General features: G+C 40.2%; 2 protein-coding genes across 3 annotated transcripts in view; both read left to right on the top strand.

Moving 5' to 3' along the window:
* The window catches only part of LOC108441272 (protein Hook homolog 2), a 34,483-nt gene extending 18,694 nt beyond the window's left edge, over positions 1-15,789 (top strand). The window contains exons 16-23 of one of the 2 annotated variants that reach the window (XM_017720703.2): positions 1,603-1,690; positions 2,520-2,525; positions 4,541-4,575; positions 4,768-4,850; positions 7,932-8,035; positions 10,896-11,003; positions 12,334-12,405; positions 12,698-15,789. In XM_017720703.2, the coding sequence (XP_017576192.1) occupies positions 1,603-1,690; positions 2,520-2,525; positions 4,541-4,575; positions 4,768-4,850; positions 7,932-8,035; positions 10,896-11,003; positions 12,334-12,405; positions 12,698-12,829 (628 nt within the window). In that variant the 3' untranslated portion in view covers positions 12,830-15,789. The remainder of the gene's footprint in view (positions 1-1,602; positions 1,691-2,519; positions 2,526-4,540; positions 4,576-4,767; positions 4,851-7,931; positions 8,036-10,895; positions 11,004-12,333; positions 12,406-12,697) is intronic. The other variant, XM_017720704.2, reaches the window with a different exon arrangement.
* Positions 15,790-16,433: 644 nt separating this feature from the next.
* On the top strand, positions 16,434-19,047 carry trir (telomerase RNA component interacting RNase). The gene is made up of 3 exons (XM_017720701.2): positions 16,434-17,282; positions 17,723-17,800; positions 18,535-19,047. The coding sequence occupies exons 1-3, from the start codon at positions 17,016-17,018 to the stop codon at positions 18,640-18,642; spliced, it is 453 nt and encodes a 150-aa protein (XP_017576190.1). The 5' UTR covers positions 16,434-17,015; the 3' UTR covers positions 18,643-19,047.
* Positions 19,048-19,885: the final 838 nt, after the last annotated feature.

The following is a 19,885-nucleotide window of genomic DNA, read 5'->3' as shown; positions in this document are numbered from 1 at the left end:
GGAAGAGAAAAGCTACAGCCTTTATGAAAGGAAAATGTTCAAATAGCCCTATTTGGCAGAGAAATGAGCTCTCTTGTGTTGTTCTGATGGAAAAATAAATAATAAATAAGACCAAAGAAATTAAATAAGAAATGTCCACGTCAGTAGGTTATGGGGAAGTCAGGGAGGCCAAATGTACACAAGTTGTAACATACACTAACAGGGGAAAAAAGGTATGAAACTGATTCCGAGGCAGTTACCCCTCTTGTCACTGGGGTGGTACCCTCAAGGGTACATCTCAGTACCTTTAGCCAGGGAATATAATTGTACCATAATCCACCGAAGTTATATCTTCTAAGTTGTATTGACTCTACGCAACCCGTCTCGTCTCCAGGCTTTTTGTTTTATTGTTCTGTTTTTAAAAAGTTGGTAATAAAGAGTATGTACTTAGTATGTACTTTTCCACTAGAAACAAAATATTTAAGGTACACAATTTGACCTAAAACTCACTGTTGTACCTTTTGCGGGTATATTTACATTGTTTGTACCTTAATAAACCAAAAATTGACCCATCGATGCATAGCTAGTGTTGAAGTCCAGGCACACCCAGTATTACACAACATATATTAAGAGTACACAGCATCTTCTTCCCTTTATCCACCATAAATGATCAACACCTTTTTTTAAGCTCCCATCTGATCATCTATTTTCCACAACTAATCTTGTCACCATGGCAACACTTTAAATAGCTACCTGCTCCCATATGTTCTATACTGCTGTGAGGCAAAAAATATATGTATTTTTAATTAGCTGCCTTATTCTTGTGCCTCATTCAGAAAGCAGTGTGGGCTGGGATGTGCAAAGTTCAAATTGAAATCCTCAGGTACATCAAAGCAAACAAGCAAAAAAAAAAAAACTTTCAGCCGCTGGTTTTAGGTGTGGAGATCCTTCGGATAGCTGCAATGATCTGTCTGCTTTCTGACAGCCTGTAACAGCACAACATTTAAAGTTTCCCCACATACGCCAGATACTCTAACTTTTTGTCCGACTTGGGTCAGTGCTACCCATTGTGGAACGACGTGTACAGTTTTATAATCTCACAGGGCTGCAGTTCCCTGAGATAGGGAGAGCCTGATCCTCATTGGCAGAGAAGCCAAGTTAACAACCATGTAGACGCAGTCAGTTGCATTGTGTAGTGTTTGTGGTTATTATATGAAACTCTGTGTTCTTGAAAGAAATGTTGCTTCTGAAATTTGACAGATGCTAGGGCTATCGGCTCACATAGAGTGCAGCTGGTAAACAGTCCAGCTTGTCAGGTCCCTTCTCAGTCCCTCCAACAGCTGCAGCTGGCTGCTCTCGCTAACTGCCAAGGCCAGGCACAGTTCATTTCGAAAAAGCCCGCTGTAGTCATGGCTGTGACAATCAAATTCATTTAAAATGCAGCTTATTTTCCATATTTGGGCTGTGAATAGCAAGTTTTTAAAGCTTTTAACACTTTTTACATAGCACTCCAAGCATTTATGTAAAAAAAACAAGTACATGGGCCCTTTAAACTGTCTAAGGGGCATTTGCAGCGTTTTTTTTATTATTTCGTCAGTAACCCTCCCAACTCTGTTCTCTCAGGTTGAGCCAGCAGCAGATAACACAGTTGTGCTCTCAAGTGGAGGATTTGCAGAAAGCTTTGCAGGAGCAGGACAGCAAAGCTGAGGATGTGAGTTTTACACATGTACACTCTGTGAATTAGCATGCATGGACACACACCTGTGCACACACTTACACCCTGTATTTGTAGAGCAGTAAAGACAAATCCAGCTACAGTTAGTCTCACAGCTTTTCGTGATTGTGAAACGTCATGGCACTGATCACCTAAATGCACACTGAGGAAAAAGCTCTTGCAGATACTGTTATGTATTACAATACATGCTTTGTTGTGTGGTTTAAGATTTGGTGTGGATATAAAATTCTTGATTTAGTGCTTGAAATGTTGATGAAACTCAATCTAGCAGCCCCAGGTCTCTCTGTCTCTCTCTCTCTCTCTCTCTCTCTCTCTCTCTCTCTCTCTCTCTCTCTCTCTCTCTCTCTCTCTCTCTCTCTCTCTCTCTGTCTCTGTCTCTGTCTCTGTCTCTCTCTCTCTCTCTCTCTCTCTCTCTCTCTCTCTCTCTCTCTCTCTCTCTCTCTCTCTCTCTCTCTCTGTCTCTCTGTCTCTCTCTCTGTCTCTCTCTCTGTCTCTGTCTCTCTCTCTGTCTCTGTCTCTCTCTCTGTCTCTGTCTCTCTCTCTGTCTCTGTCTCTCTCTCTGTCTCTCTCTCTGTCTCTCTCTCTCTCTCTCTCTGTCTCTGTCTCTCTGTCTGTCTCTCTGTCTGTCTCTCTGTCTGTCTCTCTCTCTCTCTGTCCCTCACATCTCTTTATCTCTTTCTTTATCTCTTTCTCTCTCTCGTGTGTGTGAATTTTAACCCTTTGCTGTGGTGAATTATAAATTAACACATGCCTGATTCTCTCTCTCCGCCCACCTCTCCCAATCGACCAATCATCTGCCTATTAGGCTATCGTAAGTACAGACCATCTGTGCCTGGTTTCTGACTAAAAGTGTAAATAAAATGGAGGCAGAAGTGTCGCAAATGACAGATATTACACAAAGTAGTATATGAATGTAGATTAAATGTAAGTTTATGAAATGCTAATAAAACATAAGTGTTATTCAATTCTAGAAAAATTCACAATATTTGTATTTTATGAACTTTATTTTTTGTAAAAAAAAAATAATAATAATAATAAATTATATATGCCTGCAATACATTTCTTCTTTGGCTTGGGAAAACAAGTTCATTGTTTCCATAAACAGTCTGAAAGGTTGATTCGTCAGACATCGATACATGTTTCCACTGTGCGCCAATGCCTTTTCAGATGAACTTGAGCACAGAGAAGTCAGCAGCGTTACTGGGTATTGTTCACGCATGGCTTCCACTGTGCATAGTGTAGTGTTACCTTGCATTTGAAGTGACTTAAAACCATTGCAGTTTGAGGAACCATTGAGGAACCTTTTGTAAACTGTTTGTTTGCTGCTGTATTTATTTATTTATTGTGTGTAATGGCAGTTCTCAACTCATTCTTGCTCATAAAGGACTAGGTTATTCCGTGATGTTCTTTTTATGCCCATGCATGACTTTATCATCTGTTTGATGGACATTGCACAACATTTCTAGTCTTAAATGTTGTGCCAACTTTTTTGGAACATGTTGCTTCCATCAGTTTCAGAATGAGCATATCTTTATAAAAAATGAAGTTGATGATACATACTGATAATACATGCTGTTTTTTTTAAGAATGCAGGTCAAACTGGACAAATCAGTGTTTCAGTTGTTATTATGAAATATGATGCCATTCGTGACACAGCTGCCATGTGTTTCTTTTGTATGTAAAGCAGTAGTGCGAGATTCCAGTCTAGGAGGTTCATAGCAGTGCAGAAGTTTTTCCTGGCCTTATTTACACTTGGCATTAACATCCAACTCTATCTAAAATATTAGTGTGTTTATTGTATTTGCTTAGCAGCCACAACTCGAGCACAGTCAAAACAAAAATATGGGCAAAAATCCAGCCTGGTGCTTTGAGATAATTGTGTACTGTACTTCACAGTTGAAGTGTGGCTTTTCAGATTTCACATTCGTAAGTTTCACAAAATCTAACACATGCAACCACAGTTAAAGTAATAGTTCTGCAAACTGTCAAGTATGCCCAGTTTTCTGCTTACCCCAGATTTACTCATATGGTTTTGTTTCTGAGAACTTTGCATTTTAGAACCGAAGCTAGGAGGGTAACAAACACTGAAAATCAGTAGTGACCCAAATAGCCCAAATTGTTTCTGTAAAATATATGCCCAAAATTTCTCTCAAACCATAACCAGGTCTTCAATAAGGTTGCACAGACTTCCTGATGTAGTTTGCAGCACAATATGACTTACTGTGAGCCAGAAAAATGAACAAAACTTCACCACTTCAGGCAGTCATGTCAGTCAACATCAAGGCTGTTAGCAATTCTTCTGTATTTATTATGGACATTTTTAATATTGAACACAAAAGCTACAAGACTAATGTTTAACATTTGTTTCAAAGCTATTGTAACTATGTTTGTGACTTCACAAACATAACAAAGAAAAGAAGTCACCTGAAAATCACCAGAGGGTCCACCTCCATTAGAGGGCTGTACTTTGTTGGTCAAAAGCTTGGCCCTGATTGGTCCAAGTTGTTAATTATCTGAAATCTGTAACCTGACCTGGAGTAGGTTAGGCATGTAGTGCAAGTTGCCAGGGTAGTGTTGTGCAGTAAAACGTGCTCCCTAGGTATAATATCGAACCAAACTTAAAATCTGCTAAGCAAGAAATCCTGCTTCATAAAAACAGGCATGAACATTACTGTTCATTTTCTGTCCATTAATGTTCATCACTGACTGTGTTAGAATACTGAGATATGCACTGCTGTGGCCCTCCAGGACCTGACACACTGACACTGATGTAAAAGGTTTGGCTTAGTAAGATGCTGACTGCATTCGTAATTCTTTTCTTTTCAGTCATCCCTCCTGCAGAAAAAACTGGAAGAGCATCTGTGAGTATATGTGGGTGGGAAGAGGGAGTGGGGGTATAACCTGAGTGAATTACAAGAAAGCTGACTAAATGAGTAAACATGGCTGATGCAAATTGGATGGTTCTAAACTGTGTGTGTGTGTGTGTGTGTGTGTGTGTGTGTGTGTGTGTGTGTGTGTGTGTGTGTGTGTGTGTGTGTGTGTACACGCTGCAGGGAGAAGCTACATGAGGCCCACTCAGATTTGCAGAAGAAGCGAGAAGTAATTGATGATCTGGAGCCTGGAGCAGACAGCAACAGTAAGCGGTCACATTAGAATAATGTAGACATGTGCTGCTATTCCATATTTTAATACACTGGAATATTTAACATGCCAGAATTTTTTTGATCAGCTCTGGTTTCAAGAACTACCACTAGGCTATCACAGTCTGATGCATTATGTCCCCTATATACGATTGAATCCACTACAAAGACAAGATATTTAATGTTCAAACGGATAAACTTCACTCATTTTGAATTTGATGCCTGCAACATGTTCCAAAGAAGTTGGGACAGGGGCATGTTTACCACTGTGTTACATCACCTTTCCTTTTAACAACACTCAATAAGTGTTTGGGAACTGAGGACACTAATTGTTGAAGCTTTGTAGGTGGAATTCTTTCCCATTCTTGCTTGATGTACAACTTCAGTTGCTCAACAGCCCGAGGTCTCCGTTGTCGTATTTTGCGCTTCATAATGCACCACACATTTTCAATGGGAGACAGGTCTGGACTGCAGGCAGGCCAGTCTAGTACCCACACTCTTTTACTACAAAGCCACGCTGTTGTAACACGTGCAGAATGTGGCTTGGCATTGTCTTGCTGAAATAAGCAGGGACGTCCCTGAAAAAGACGTTGCCTGGATGGCAGCATATGTTGCTCCAAAACCTGTATTTATCTTTCAGCATTAATGGTGCCTTCACAGATGTGCAAGTTACCCATGCCATGGGCACTAACACACCCCCACACCATCAGAGAGGGTAGCTTTTGAACTTTGAACTTTTTGAACTTATAACAATCTGGACAGTCCTTTTCCTCTTTGGCCTGGGGGACACGACGTCCATGATTTTCAAAAACAAGTTGAAATGTGGACTCGTCAGACCACAGGACACTTTTCCACTTTGCGTTAGTCCATCTCAGATGAGCTCGGGGTCAGAGAAGCCGGCGGCGTTTATGGGTGGTGTTGATATATGGCTTTCGCATAGCAGTGGATAAACCAGCTTCTCTTATAAAGCCAAAGATCCATGTTGATGTACATTCATGACTATATGATTTAAAAAATGAAGAAGTTGCTACTTTTTATGTGGGAGCACCTTTTACGTCTCAGTAAGGGTTGCGTTGTTATATGGTTCCCAGTTCCAGTCTCAACTGCACATAGTCCTATATGATATTTAAATGCACAGTGAGTGTCATTATGTGTGTCTCATGGTAAGAAATATGGTGACATCAAAGCAGAGCTGTATGTGACACATTCCACTAAAAAGCTGTGAAATCTGTTATGTAGGTCAGCTGGTAGTGTGTTCCGCCTAAAACAGAAAGAGAACCAAAGTCTTTAAGAGAAACAGACAAATGCTAATCGTCTGATACTGTAGCTAATGCATCCAATTCCACTAGCCTAGTTACAACATAACTTTCTCAACCTCATACATTTTAGCTGCAAAACAGCACATTTTGAAAGATAAAGTTTTAGGTTTGTTGATCAATAATGCTATTATCAGTGCATACGAAGTGGCGTTGTCTGGTTACATGTTCAACAGGTTCTTATTTCAATTGGTTTGATTTGATTTATTCCAAACATGACGGAACCATTAAATGATGTTGAAAGTTTTGTTCCACTAAAGATTTGCAATTATAAAGTATAAATTGAGCTTGATGTTTGTCTGCTCTCACTGTGATTCTTCCTATGTGTTGTTTAACTACAGCTACATCCAAATAGAATTTCCTTTTCTTGCTGCTCTAAACTTTGACTTACTAGTCATGTAGATCCACTTTCTAGATCAGTCAAAATCAAGGAAAGCAGGTAGGAAGATTGATTCAACTATTCTGAACCAGCCTAGACTGTCTAACCCTGCTACAGTGGCAGATAACCTATAAAACACTGTCGTGACATCACATTCCCAAGCCCTATTAAACCTTGAAATCAGTAATGCTGTTAGCATGCTAGATGAGCTAGCACCAACATTTAGCATTACCCAGCTGACTATTCCACACGCCACGGAACAAGTGCATTCACTTTAATAAACCTTTTTGTCGTAGCTAGCACTAGTATAAAAAGGGTTTTTCCTTTCAATACAATATCAAGCTATCTTAAACGTCATAGATTGCCTAGTTCCAGTATGGCAGGATAGAAACTAAGCATGTTTGGTGAGGAACTGGGAAGTGAGGCAGGGGTCAAGAGTGCTTTTGCATGTAAATTGTGCAATGATTCTCCGCAATTCATGCTTTCATTTCTCAGTTTTTCTTTTTACTAATGCAAGACTTTCCACGTCTGTGAATTGAAAGTGAGAGCTGTGTTTTGAAGATGCCCTGTTATGTCCTGCAGGCTGCAAATTCACACATGCACAGACTTCTGTAAAGCCCCAAGACCCTTTGGTTGACACCTCTCTCTGCTTTATCAGCCAGCTTAGGCACTTATGTTCAGAATAAAATAAAAAGGTTGTGATGCTAATATTAACCAGCTAATATGGTTTGCAACAGTAACAGTTTTTAGGATTGATTCCTTAAACAGTAATGCTTTCCATGTACTTTCCATGTACCAGCACATTATCCAATCTTATTATCAGCTATAATAAAACCAAATCAATCTATTCTAACTCATCATAAACTATTCCTAACTGTGTTTCAGCTTTTTTTCCCCCCCCACTGTGATGCAAAAAGTATTTGAAAATGCTTGAAAGAAAGTCTACTGCTTTTTGCTTTGCGGTGAAGGTACCATTTTTCAGTGAGCGAAACTGTTTTGTTGTGAACAAGCCAATTATTATATATATATATATATATATATTAGTTTGTGTGTGTGTGAGATACATATTATATATTATATATATAAAATACAAGCCAATTATATATATATATATATATATATATATATATATATATATATATATTAGTTTGTGTGTGTGTGAGATACAAACACAATTATGTGTGGGTGGGGTCTGTATCTGGGGTCTGTAGAGGAATTCACTAAGCTTTATGGCTCTGACCATATTTATTTGCATTGTATAACTGTGGTGTGTGTGTGTGTGTGTGTGTGTGTGTGTGTGTGTGTGTGTGTGTGTGTGTGTGTGTGTGTCTCTGTCTGTGTCTCTCTCTCTCTCTCTGTCTCTTTCTCTCACACCCTCTCAGTGGCAAAGAAAATTGATGAATTGCAGGCGATTCTGAGAAAGAAAGACGAAGACATGAAGCAGATGGAGGAAAGATACAAACGTTATGTGGAGAAGGCTAGGACAGTAAGCACACATACTCACGCAATCTATCCATTCCATACACAGGTAGGGCTGGATAATATCAGAAGCTTCACAACACAACACGTCTCACAATGCAAACAATAAAAACAATAATTCCACAGTTCACAGTTCACTGCGCAGTAACAGAGGAGCACCAGCATTGGTACCGGCAATAAAGATGCGGATACCAATGACCTATACCACAAAGTGATTTCCGAGGTGCGAGAATTTTCCAAGAATTCAGATGGAATTCTTCCTAAGCTATTGGTCTGATTAGATTAGGTTACATAGTATCCGTACTCTGTCAGCCGATGCTCAAGGTATCGGTATCAGTGATTCTCTAGTAATATCATCCGTTTCGTTTTTTTTTAACAGCACTATGACATGAAACAGTGCTATAAACATGTAGCCAAAATGCTAACGGCTAAGTGCTAATCACCACAATCTAAACAAATAACAGAGCCGCTTACTACCATTGTCAGCTTCACTTTCATAGATATGGTTCAGGTCACAGAGATAATACAGGTCGTAATAGCACTTAGAAAAAGATGCTTACATCATCCTCGCACACAACAGCAGATGATAAACTGCTGAATGAACTTCACTCTGCACTTTTTTTCCCAATGCAGTTTTTCATTTTTAGGTGTAAAACACCTTAAACACCTGAAGGTTAAAGGGGAATTCCATTGATTATTCAGAATATCTGCATAATCCACTCACGGAGTTGTAAATAAAGTCATTGAAATGCTCCTTCCCAGAGAAACTTGCCAACAATTTGTTTTCAGTGTGTGGTGATGAGAGTTTTTACATCTAATATTTATAGTGAAAAAATGGTAGATCTGTAAAAAGTGCCCTGCATGTACCTCTATTCCATAAACTTATGCCAAAAAAATACTTTATTTACTTACTTTAAAAATACTTTAAAGTGCAGGATCTGCTTCACATGCAAATTAAAGCAGCAAAAGTGTGTGTGCAAATATCAATACAGACATCACTGCATCAATTCGTACATCGGCATGAGTTTATCCACAATATATGGCTGAATCAGTTACTGAGATCGCAGGTGCAGACGTGTCGGCCCCTCACCTACGTAGCGAGGGGTAAATGACAAGACATCTGATCTGCGTGTTTATTCAGCAGGCATGAATGTTTCCATCTTACTAAATGCAAAAGTTGTTGACACACATAAAAAGAGTTGATACGCAAACATATACGCCACAGCATGAACGCTTCTCACTCTGCACCCACACAAACACGCACAGCTTTACTGTAAACCGCACTACTCAGTAGATGCAAGGTCAGCTGTGTGTGTGTGTGTAGCAACCCCAGCCTGTGTCAGTTCTCTTGCCGCATTTAGCCGTTTTGTTGTGTTTCCTGCGTTTTTATCGGCTCTCATCCAGGCACCTCCAGATGCTCAAGACCGTTTTCTCATGAAGTCCGTCCTTGTCGGTTTCCAGGACGCACTCTTTGGTGCAGTTTCATTATTACAGTTATTTTTTATTTTTTTTCCACCCCCACGTCTCTGTGGCACCACTCACACTGGTTTTACTACACCAGCTATTTTAAAAACTTTCCCCTATATGGAATAGTTGGGCTTTCTGACCTCCTTAGGTGCTAAACCTGGGCTCGGATATTCTTTAATTGATATATAGATATTTTAATTTTAAGTGGTGGGTGGTTTCGGGTATGCACAAAGTGAAGGAGAATTCCACAATTTCTGCCATTGAGTCATTGAGGTATATGCAAATCATTAAGAGTGGCTTGATTTAAAATGCTCAGATCTAGAGAAAATTCCCAACTCCAATTTTCAGTGGTGTTGATAGGAGCCAGGGGTCATGACACAAATGTGGTCATTTAATTTACTATCCAAAACCACCAGTGAACGTTGTGTTTTTATATGCGATGATGATAAAATAATGGTAAATCTAAAAAACGTTTTCTTTGGGGACTAATTTGCCTTACACCTCTCTGCCATGAATGTATGTTAAACACACAAACAGGGTCTCACAAACAGTGTATTCATAACCATTTCATATAATAACTTTGAGGTACCTTTAAGAAGCATTCCGTTCTTCAGATGTCGGCTTCCCGTCAACAACGCAGTTAACAATACTGACTCAGTAAGTTTCTCAAGAATACAGAATTTCACATCAAACCACTCTGAATTACCTTGTTTACATCTTAACCATTTAATTATTCAGAAATGTATCTGTGGGTTTCCCCTTTAAGGTCATGAAAGTGACCACAGAGGGGGAAAATGAATGATGCTTTGCATCAGTGACATTGTTTTTAACAACAGATGTTAATAAAATGGGACAAAATATATTTGGATTATCGTGATAAATTATGTCATGGTATGTCACAATATGCTTCACTGAGTATATTGTGGATAACATCACTATATAACCACTGAGCAGCTGTCTAGATGTCAGAAAAAATAAATCTCATTTCATAAAGTATTACAATATTAGATTTTTTAACATATCGCCCAGCTCTACGCCCAAGTATAGCCTGTGTTGGAAGCATTGAAATGGTGACCTACAGAAGACCTCTCAAATCTCAGAAATGATTGTTGTAAATCATTTACCCCCCCAACATTTCACAACAGTACTTTTCACAGTCAGGCGGCTTAGCCTTTCAAATACAGAAGTGGATATTGATTGACGGTGTGACCACAGTATTAACATAACTGTCATGTCATGCCTCTGATACAATCCATTTATACATTCAAAAATGAACACTTTCTGTATTCGAATGTGCAATGTTTCTCTTTCATTTGATGAATATTTGAACTCGGGGTAGATTTTGACAGCCCTCATGTTTGTGTTTGTGTTTGTGTTTGTGTGTGTGTGTGTGTGTGTAGGTGATTAAGACTCTGGACCCCAAGCAGAAGCCCCACTCTCTTCCTCCAGAGGTTCAGGCTCTGAGGAACCAACTATCGGAGAGAGACCGAAAGATCCAACATTTGGAGGTGAGCCAAACATGAAACCTTTGCAGCTTTGACCAGTCAATGAATTGTTGATGTGGTTGATTTTTGGGGAAAAGTTTCTTTGTTTATTTAAAAACAAGTGTTCTATAACGCTTCGTAATTTTCATATGATAGTCATTTCGTCTGATTGCAATACAGTATACACTACAGGAAGTGTAGGGGTGATGTGGGTTCTGTTGTTTCATTACTCAATGAAAGAAATGGCTTCTCACTCAGATTTGATGATGCTATTCTGGCTGGGCAAAGTGAGAGGAACTGCAAAAAGCCATATTGGTTAGATTAGTCAAGTAATCGATAGGTTAATTGGATTAAAGGGACACACCTATTTATATTTTTATATATGTATGGTATGTACGGTATGTATGGTATGTTATGTATGTATGCACACACATATAAATAGGTGCGTCCCTTTAAGCTGTTTTTTGCAAAAGAATTTTCCCCCAGTCCCAAAATGTTCACTGTGTGGGTGAAATGAATGTTAAACATATTAGCATATTTCCAGTGCTTTCTGTTAGACAGACTCGCCAATAACAGTATTTGCTCTTTCTTGGGCCAAACTGGCATTTTACATTCTCAAATGAAAAATTGTTTTTCTGGATATCCATAAGGAATGCATGATCATTGATGATTTTGATTATATGATTAATTAATTTAATCAAGTGTTGGAGGAAACAGCAGGCTGTTTAACACAATGAGTCACATGTAAGCATAACAGAACATTCTGGGACAATGAACTTATCATCCTCACCTTATTAACAGTTTAAAACTGCACTGGAGATCAGCCAAAACAAAAATAACCAATTAGACAATTGGTTATCGCCTGTTTGGAGTAAAAATGTTCCAATTCTGATCATGCATCCCTAGTGGGTTATGAGAATCAGTACTTGCAGCCATAAAACCAAGGCAGAGCATCTGTGTTCTTACTTGCTCACATTGCATGGCACCAGTGATGCAGTGCCATGACTGATAGACCTAGCACATGTTGGTTTATTTTACATGCAGCATTTACCCAGCAAAACAGTACAGCAGGATTATACCGGAAATTCTCACTTTGTACAAATTTCGTGTGAAATGTAGATTGTGTGAAAGTATGTGCAGTTTTCTGAACTTTTCCAAGCGTACATGAATCGTTTGAGTTAAAAAAAAAAAAACACAGGATTTTTAACCGACTTAGGCTAAAATAATTTTTGCTTTCAGTGACTCTGTACACACATAAAATCATAATATATTTCATTAAAGAAAAGTTTACTTAATTGCAGGAAATATGTGTTTCAGTAGTGACAATTCTTTGTGTCTATTTGTATGTGTATAGCATGACTTTGAGAAGACCCGGTCCAGACATGACCAAGAGGAGAAGCTTATCATCAGCGCCTGGTACAACATGGTGAGCAATATGTCTGTTTTCCACCTTAACAGTCTCATGTGGTATTAAAGAGCCCATATTGTAGAAAACCTAATCTGATGTACTATGTAAGCATTAAGGTTTCAGAACGTGGCATTCACTCCCCAGTTCATACAGTTTATTAATTAAATTAATTAGTAAATACGGCCCATTTTGAATTTACCATGGTTATTATTTAACATTTTCCCACACTTTTTTTTTAAATCCACATAAATATTAAGTACCTGAGAAAAAGGTTTGAATCCGTATTTATCTTTTAACTTTCTTTCTCTAGGGTATGGCTCTTCATCAGAAGGTGGTAGGAGAGCGGACTGGTTCCCCAGGCCAGGCCCAGTCTTTCCTGGCCCAGCAGAGGCAATCCACACAGGCACGGAGAGGCCTAACTGCCCGCTTCCAGCCCAGATAACACTCACACATGAGTACAGAGAGCAAGTACAAGACACTCTGACTGACTCTGAACTCTCCTCTTCTTGCCTGCTGTAGTATCTTCCTTGCCAACAACTTGTCCATAATTCTGAGGAAAACTGGAAGCACATTGCTGCCACCTACAGGCAAACACTTGAAGGGCAAGGGTCTTTTTTGCTGCTGGCTAAACATGCACCTCCATTCTCTTGCCTTTTGGAGTGTGTGGTTGAGTCTGACCACTGCAGAGGAAGACGATTAAGATTTGAAGATCATTAGGATGAGGAAAAAATGCACAAGGGAGAAAGGAAGGAAGAACATTGTCTACTGTCAGCGTTTTCTTCTTTATGAACTTTTTGTTTTCCATTTCCTCTTAGTCGGATAGTCAAGAGGGTTAGTTTTTAGTAAGGATACAGGGTTCTATTTCAAAGCGCTTTGATCTGCCACTGTATTTACAGGGTCAATCTAAAAAGACAGCCAGTCGGGAATCTGGGAATTATAGGGTTTAAATTGTTGATTTGCTTCTCACTTTATTTCTTCATCCATCCAGACAACACTAAGGTGTCCATTTAGTCATTGATGGCTGTGGCTGTGGAAGTTGTCACTCTTCTTCAGCAGGAATGCTGCTCTTACAATGTGATGTTCGTGTCTGTGATTGTAGAGTCTGTGTGCTATTCATGTCCTGATTTATTTTGAAAGCATGTCTGTTTTGTTTTAATCATAGTTTCTCTGTATTTGTTTTGATCTTATTTTTACACCTGATTTTTTTTGCTGTAGTTTTAGCTGGTTTTATGGATATTTTTTTCTTAACAAATCATGTTTTAGCACCTAACATTCTAAGTAGCATGTAGACATATGAGGCCTAGCTCATTTTGAGCCCAGATTTTAGTCATTTGTTTGTTTTGTTCAGTAACGCACTACAGATTTCAGTCATCTTATTAGCTATTAGCTTATTATTACACTGTGAGAATGAACACCTGTATGGTTGATGGTGCATATCAGTGCCTCTTCGTAGACTTAAGCAATGGCTGTTTGTATGCCGCCCGCTTGCTGAGGTCAAAGAAATTGACCTTGAGAATGTCGGTCAGTCCAGTTATGAACAGGAGACTGCACTTTCCAATGATGAACTCTTAGTTGTCTCTCCAGTTTGGCAGTTACATGAATCCATTAAGGAATCAATCTCTCTCGCGATCATGTTTCATGAATTTCAACTAAAAATGATCTGTGAGCAAAATGAAGAACTATCCTTCTTTTATTTAGTCTTTCACACTGAAATCAAATGAGGGACCTCATTTTAAGATGAGCTAATCACCGTTTAAGATTGAATGTTAGCAATGCTAGCATTTCCTAGCTGAGAGGAAACCGCTTTCTTCTCCATATTTGCGACTGTTGCTAGAAAATGGTGGTTCAGCTTGGCTAAAGAATTAGCTGGGTTGGCTCCTTTTCTGTTTGAATCTGCTGGTATCCGCTTTAAACTGATTTCTTTGCACAATGTGAAAAAGCCATAAGCGGTTAACCATTAGCAATGAAGGTGTTTTTTTCCTTAATTGAGGAGAGCTACCAAAGTTCAATGCCTTGTTATTTCTTTCTTTCTTTTTTTTTTTTTTTTGGACACTACTGTAAGCGGTCTAACACTGACACTAAATCCAAATCCTTTTCAAACCGTTTTCTGGTTCCAGTAACCACAAAGGATGTCAATCACTTCACCAAGAAATGCTAACATGGCGAGCTAACTCTGAGTAAAGGGCTGGTTAGCATGGTCCAGTTTCCATAAACCAGCTACTACTAGTTTCATTCATTGTTAGCGTCATTAGCATTTTTAGGTGAAGTCTTCATTTAAACTGCGAACAGTGACTGACTAACTTGCCCTACAGCTGCTGTGTATGTGTGTTTAGAGGAGCACATTTTGTGTGTTATAGTTAAACTTGTTTGGAACTAAATTTTCTGGAAGATTGACTGAAGATGAATGTGTTTTTTTTTTTTTTTTTGTTTTGAAAGAATTTTGTCAGACACTGGAGTGAAGATGTTGAACTGTGTGGTTCATATTTACATGTTTTAAGTACTTTTTGTGGAGTTATATTCTGCTGTATGTTGGGTGAACAACACTGGGTCAAGCACAAGCTGTAGATCAAATGAGTCCATGTTCCACATTTTGCACTGCAATAAAAAACCATGGAAAGGCTGGTACCAGAAAACATGATGACTGGTGTTGTGATTCATTGTGTATAATTATGCCGTATACTTCTTAACTGTTGGGTACATAGGGTAGCACTACAGTCATTTTATTGCCTTTTACCTTCTAATTTAGGTAGTGGTCAGATATTTCTCCATGCCAGCACATGTAGTACATGGAATAAGCACAAAGGGAGAACATTTTGTAAGGCTGTGTTTAGCTAGGTTTGTTTTGTTTTTTGTTTTTTTGTAGTTGTTTTATTTTCTCTTTCCTGTAGTCCAGATTCATATAGTTTTAAGTAAAAAAACTGAATTTGGTTTGAATTGGGTTTCTCCGCAGCTGACAGACCTGGCACAGTGCTGTTCTATGACATTATCACTATAAGTAGGTGCTGGATGGATGTGAGCTGTGTGATTAGTGACATGTGAACAGTGAAGAATGGAGAATCTTGTGTTCAATCTTGTCTGTCCACTCATACACTCTTGCGTTCATAGTTTCAGGCCACTTAAAGGCATCATTAATTTGACGTGTACAAGTATTTAAAGTATCTCATAAAATGGAGCATGTTATTTGCACTGGAATGTTTAAGTGACTGAGCTGATATGGCACTGCTGCACTTAAAGGATGGGAATTGTTAGGCAGGGTGTTTGGCATCATGTCACACACAGTCTAAAAGTCCAAAATGACTTTTTATGATACATAATGTGATATACAGTACGCTGATCACCAGCAAATGTTGTGTTTTAGATGCTGGCATTGTCTAACATTAGAATAAATACAAATGAACAATCTATTGTGATTTGATTTGTGTTAGTCTTACAATTTCCAAAGCTCTCCTTGGATTTACAGTTACCATCCAATACTTTAGATGTAATCAGTTCTTCATTAAATGAAATCAGGAGCTTTTCATGGAATTGAACATGGCTTGACTTGACAAGACTTGAGTGCAGAAGCCAGGAACCATACCTGAGCCAACTGTAGCTCTCTGTCTCATCGTCATCGGTTTATCCGCCTAGGTCGCAGGGGGTGCTGGAAGCTACCCCAGCACTCATTGTACGGAAAGTAGGAAACACACTGGACCCAGGTCGCAAGTCCATCGGGGGGCAGACTCACACCTAGGGGGCAATTTAGTATCTCCAACTGGCCTGACTGTATGTCTTTGGACTGTAGGAGGAAACCTACACAGACGATGAGAGAGCATGCAAAGAGCCCTGGTCGCCCAGCCAGGGAATCAAACCCAGGCCCTTTTTGCTGTGAGGTGGCAGCGCTACCCACTGTAGCCAGTATAATCAACAACTTTACTGACACATTCCAATTACTGTATTTGTACAGCAGTAAAAATACAATTAAGATTAACAGTAAATACAGAAAGTAAACATTCACACTGCCCCCTTCAGCTCTGTGCTTAGTCAAAGCACTGTGGCTGTAAAGCGCCTTCACACCACCAGGCGGCGGCACGACGCACAGTAGCGCTTAACTCCGCCATTGTTCACACAAACCGCAGAAGAAAATCAAGATGGTTGATGGCCGACGAAGCGAAAACAAAATATAAGATTTTTTTCTGGAAATGTCGATTTAGGTTGAGCTGCTGGATGAGATTTCGCCGTTTAAAACGTGTGTTTTGGTGGGAAAGCAGAACAGATGACCCACTGAGTGACATACGTCCTTCGTTGTTTTGCGGAGTAACTCGCTAATTAGCCAGTCCGATTTCTCGGCGCGGTCCGGTTGGAGCTTCTGTTACCAGCGGTTCTTACTTTTTGGATTAGAAGAGAAAGCTCACTGAAATTACTCCTTTTTTGTTTTAGTTAATATTAAACTTCTGCTCTCGTAACGTGAGAACATTGAGCATTTAGTCTGTTCGTTTGGGGCCGGTTGGTAAGCTAGCTTAGCTTGAGTAACGGGAGGTAGTTTGAACGAGCTGCCTGACCGAGCAGGTGACCCGAGAAGCGAGGGCTCCTGCTGTCAGCCTCAAAAGACTTTTCCTTTAAAAAAAGAAAGAAAAGCGGTTCCCGTCGACATGGAGTCCAAGCATGGTAGCAGCAAAAACCAGCCGAGCAGCAGCGGCAGCGACTCCAGCGGAGGGCCCGGATCGCCCGCCAGCCCTGGAGCTCCCACCGGCGGTAACGCGTTCGCCAACGACGGCAGCTTCATGGAGCTGTTCAAGAAGAAGATGGAGGAGGAGCGGCGGAAAAGGGAGCTGCAGGAGGAAGGGAAGAGCGAAAAGAACAGTGCGGAGGCAGGACAGTCGTCTCAGGGAAAGAAGACGCTTAGCGTGACCAACTTTGTAAGGGGTTTGGCAGTTGCTCTAGCCGGTTACAGCCGCACTACATTGGGTTATGATGAAATGTGCTGAAACTGTTAAACGCTTTACATCCCGCGTGCAGAAATACAAACGAGGCCACACTTTTTCATCCCTTTATCAAGGGCCATCAGTAATGGTCAGCTTGTTTAGCGATTGGCTTGTAGTTTATCACAGCTTGTGTCCAGGTCACATTATTATAGCTGCACACCTGCCAAATCGTATGTTCCATGAGTCCTGCCTACCATGAAGATTGTTGAAGATGGGGGACAATTGAGATAAGGCATAGCAGGGGATGGTGCGGTTTTTGGGTGGTCTCTCGCTGTTGGGGCGGGTGAAGCCTACTTGTAGATGCTGTCCTAAGTGAATGGCAGGCTTCCCCAAAATGGCCCGTATAACGGTTTCAGTCTTCTCCCCTAACCCAGGTGGGCAAGCGGAGAGGCGGCGCCAAGTTGGCCCTCAAGACTGGCGTGGTTGCCAAAAAGCAGAAACTGGATTCGGAGGTGAGTCGGACTTTTAGGGACGGTGCTTTTGTAGATGGTCACTATTTTGGTTCAGATTTCTTAGGGTTCTTAGCTGGTTGGTACGGATCTGTTGGCAGCAGTATTCCCATGCCGAGTCTTTCCCAATTGTCAGCACAACTATTCCAGAATGTGTTTTGACGTCTTGGTTCAGTTCTTCTTGGCATGATATTCATGGTGTGGATGTTGAGTCTTGCTGTAATAATATCCAATAAGCATATTATAAATGTGCCAAGTGGTGTGGCGTAAGCGATTCTCAGCCCTGGGCTTGGAGGCCCACTGTCCTGCACATTTTAGTGTTCTCCCTCCCTTAACACAGCTCCTCTGACTCAATAATTGGCTGTTAATGAGCTGATTAGTTGGATCAGGTGTGTTGGTAGCAGGGAGAAATGCAGGGCAGTGGGTCTGAAGGACCAGGGTTGAGAAACACTGAAGTAAGAGACATGGGGCTTGCTGAATGAACAGGCTTTTTTTTTCTTTGGGTAAAATATTGTTCCTGTATTTTGCTCTAATCCAGGCATCACTTTGTACTGCTGTGTAATGTGACGCTCTTCTAAACAACTTACTCAGTTACAGTATCCTACAAATATTTGAGGTGTAATCTTTTGAGGCATACTTGTTTCTTTGCTCGTCTTAAAGCAATCACAAGAACAGACCTTTCTTTGAAATGATGGCTTATGTCCTGAAGCTCTCTGTTACTTCTGTGTGCTTTACAGGCTGAGGCAGGTAAAGGAGATGCATGGTCAAAGTACATGGCAGAGGTGAAAAAGTACAAAGCTCACCAGTGCGGAGATGACGACAAAACCAGACCACTGGTCAAATAGACTCTACTGAGCAGCATCCCACAGGAGCAGCCACCGGACCTTCTCAAGACTGCCAGGCCATTTGAACATGCAGCTGACGAAAAGTCATACGGTGTACTTTGTGATTTGGTCAAGGGTTATTGTTTTCATTTTTTTTCTCCTTTTTGTTTTTCCTCATATTTTGATTATAGGTTTCCAATTTTAGCGTGTATGCAGTCTGTGCCAGCTGCAGTTACGTACAGTGATTCAGATGCCTTTTAAAAGTGTAATTTGAGCATTATCAACAGTAAGATCATTTGTGGTGTTTGTTGTATTTGCACTGACATCACACCTTGCTATTTTGTACTCCCCACCCCATCCCACCCCACCGTGTCACCTGAATTAAAAGATAAAAGTATTAAAATGCTGAGTGATTATGCCCTTTAAGACTGCCCCATTGCCTCACCAGTGTTGCTTAAAAGTTCATAGAGGCCTTGCTAATTAGCTGGTCAGCTGAATCAGATGTGAGGGAGTGTGCTGAAGTCTGCAGTGTTTTGGCCTGCATGGTCTGGAGGCTGACATGTTACAGGATTGGGTGATTCAGTCTTTCTGTATCCAAGCCAGCTTTTACTGCCCATCAATACTTAAATGCCATCCAAAAGTTCAAATCCTGTCAGACCTCCGAATTACCATTTAGAGTTAACGTCCCAAAAAGACTGGCACTTAAATGTTTGCATAAGAATATTTTTTTCTCTCTGACACATTTAATGCATGTGGTGCTGGCAGATCAGACACCTAGTTTGGTCATAGCTGTTGTCCAGGGGAAGGCATGGTTCTTTTTGTTCTGTTTAGTGTACCCTCTAAGTGTAAATTAGAATTATCTGTACAGTTTGTGTATTTACAGCTCTTGTACTGAAGAGTTCTGAAAATCTCCACTTCGTTAACTGTCAAGTCACCCTCACTACATTGTTTCTACAAAGTACTATAAGACAGCACTGCAATAGTGTTGTCCATGATTTTTCCTTGATCAGATAAGCCTTGACATGAGCCCTCTAAGGGCCCGTCTACTAACCAAACTTTACTTGAGATAAAAGCAGTTCAGTACATTTAAGTCATGGATTCCCCTGAGGGAAATGGTGAGGCCAAGCATGTGAGGGCGTGTTAAAACCAGTACTGAAATGGGTGGCTAGCATTTCATGATGTCATTTGGTGTGTAGAAACGCAGGAAAACAAATTTAAATTCTGTCAGTACTAAGTAAAGAGGAAACCACTCTTGCTATGAGGA

The sequence above is a fragment of the Pygocentrus nattereri genome, chromosome 1 (genome assembly GCF_015220715.1).
Source record: "Pygocentrus nattereri isolate fPygNat1 chromosome 1, fPygNat1.pri, whole genome shotgun sequence".
NCBI lineage: Eukaryota > Metazoa > Chordata > Actinopteri > Characiformes > Serrasalmidae > Pygocentrus > Pygocentrus nattereri.
Note: the sequence above shows the minus strand (reverse complement) of the source record. Positions and strands in the feature narration are given on the sequence as shown.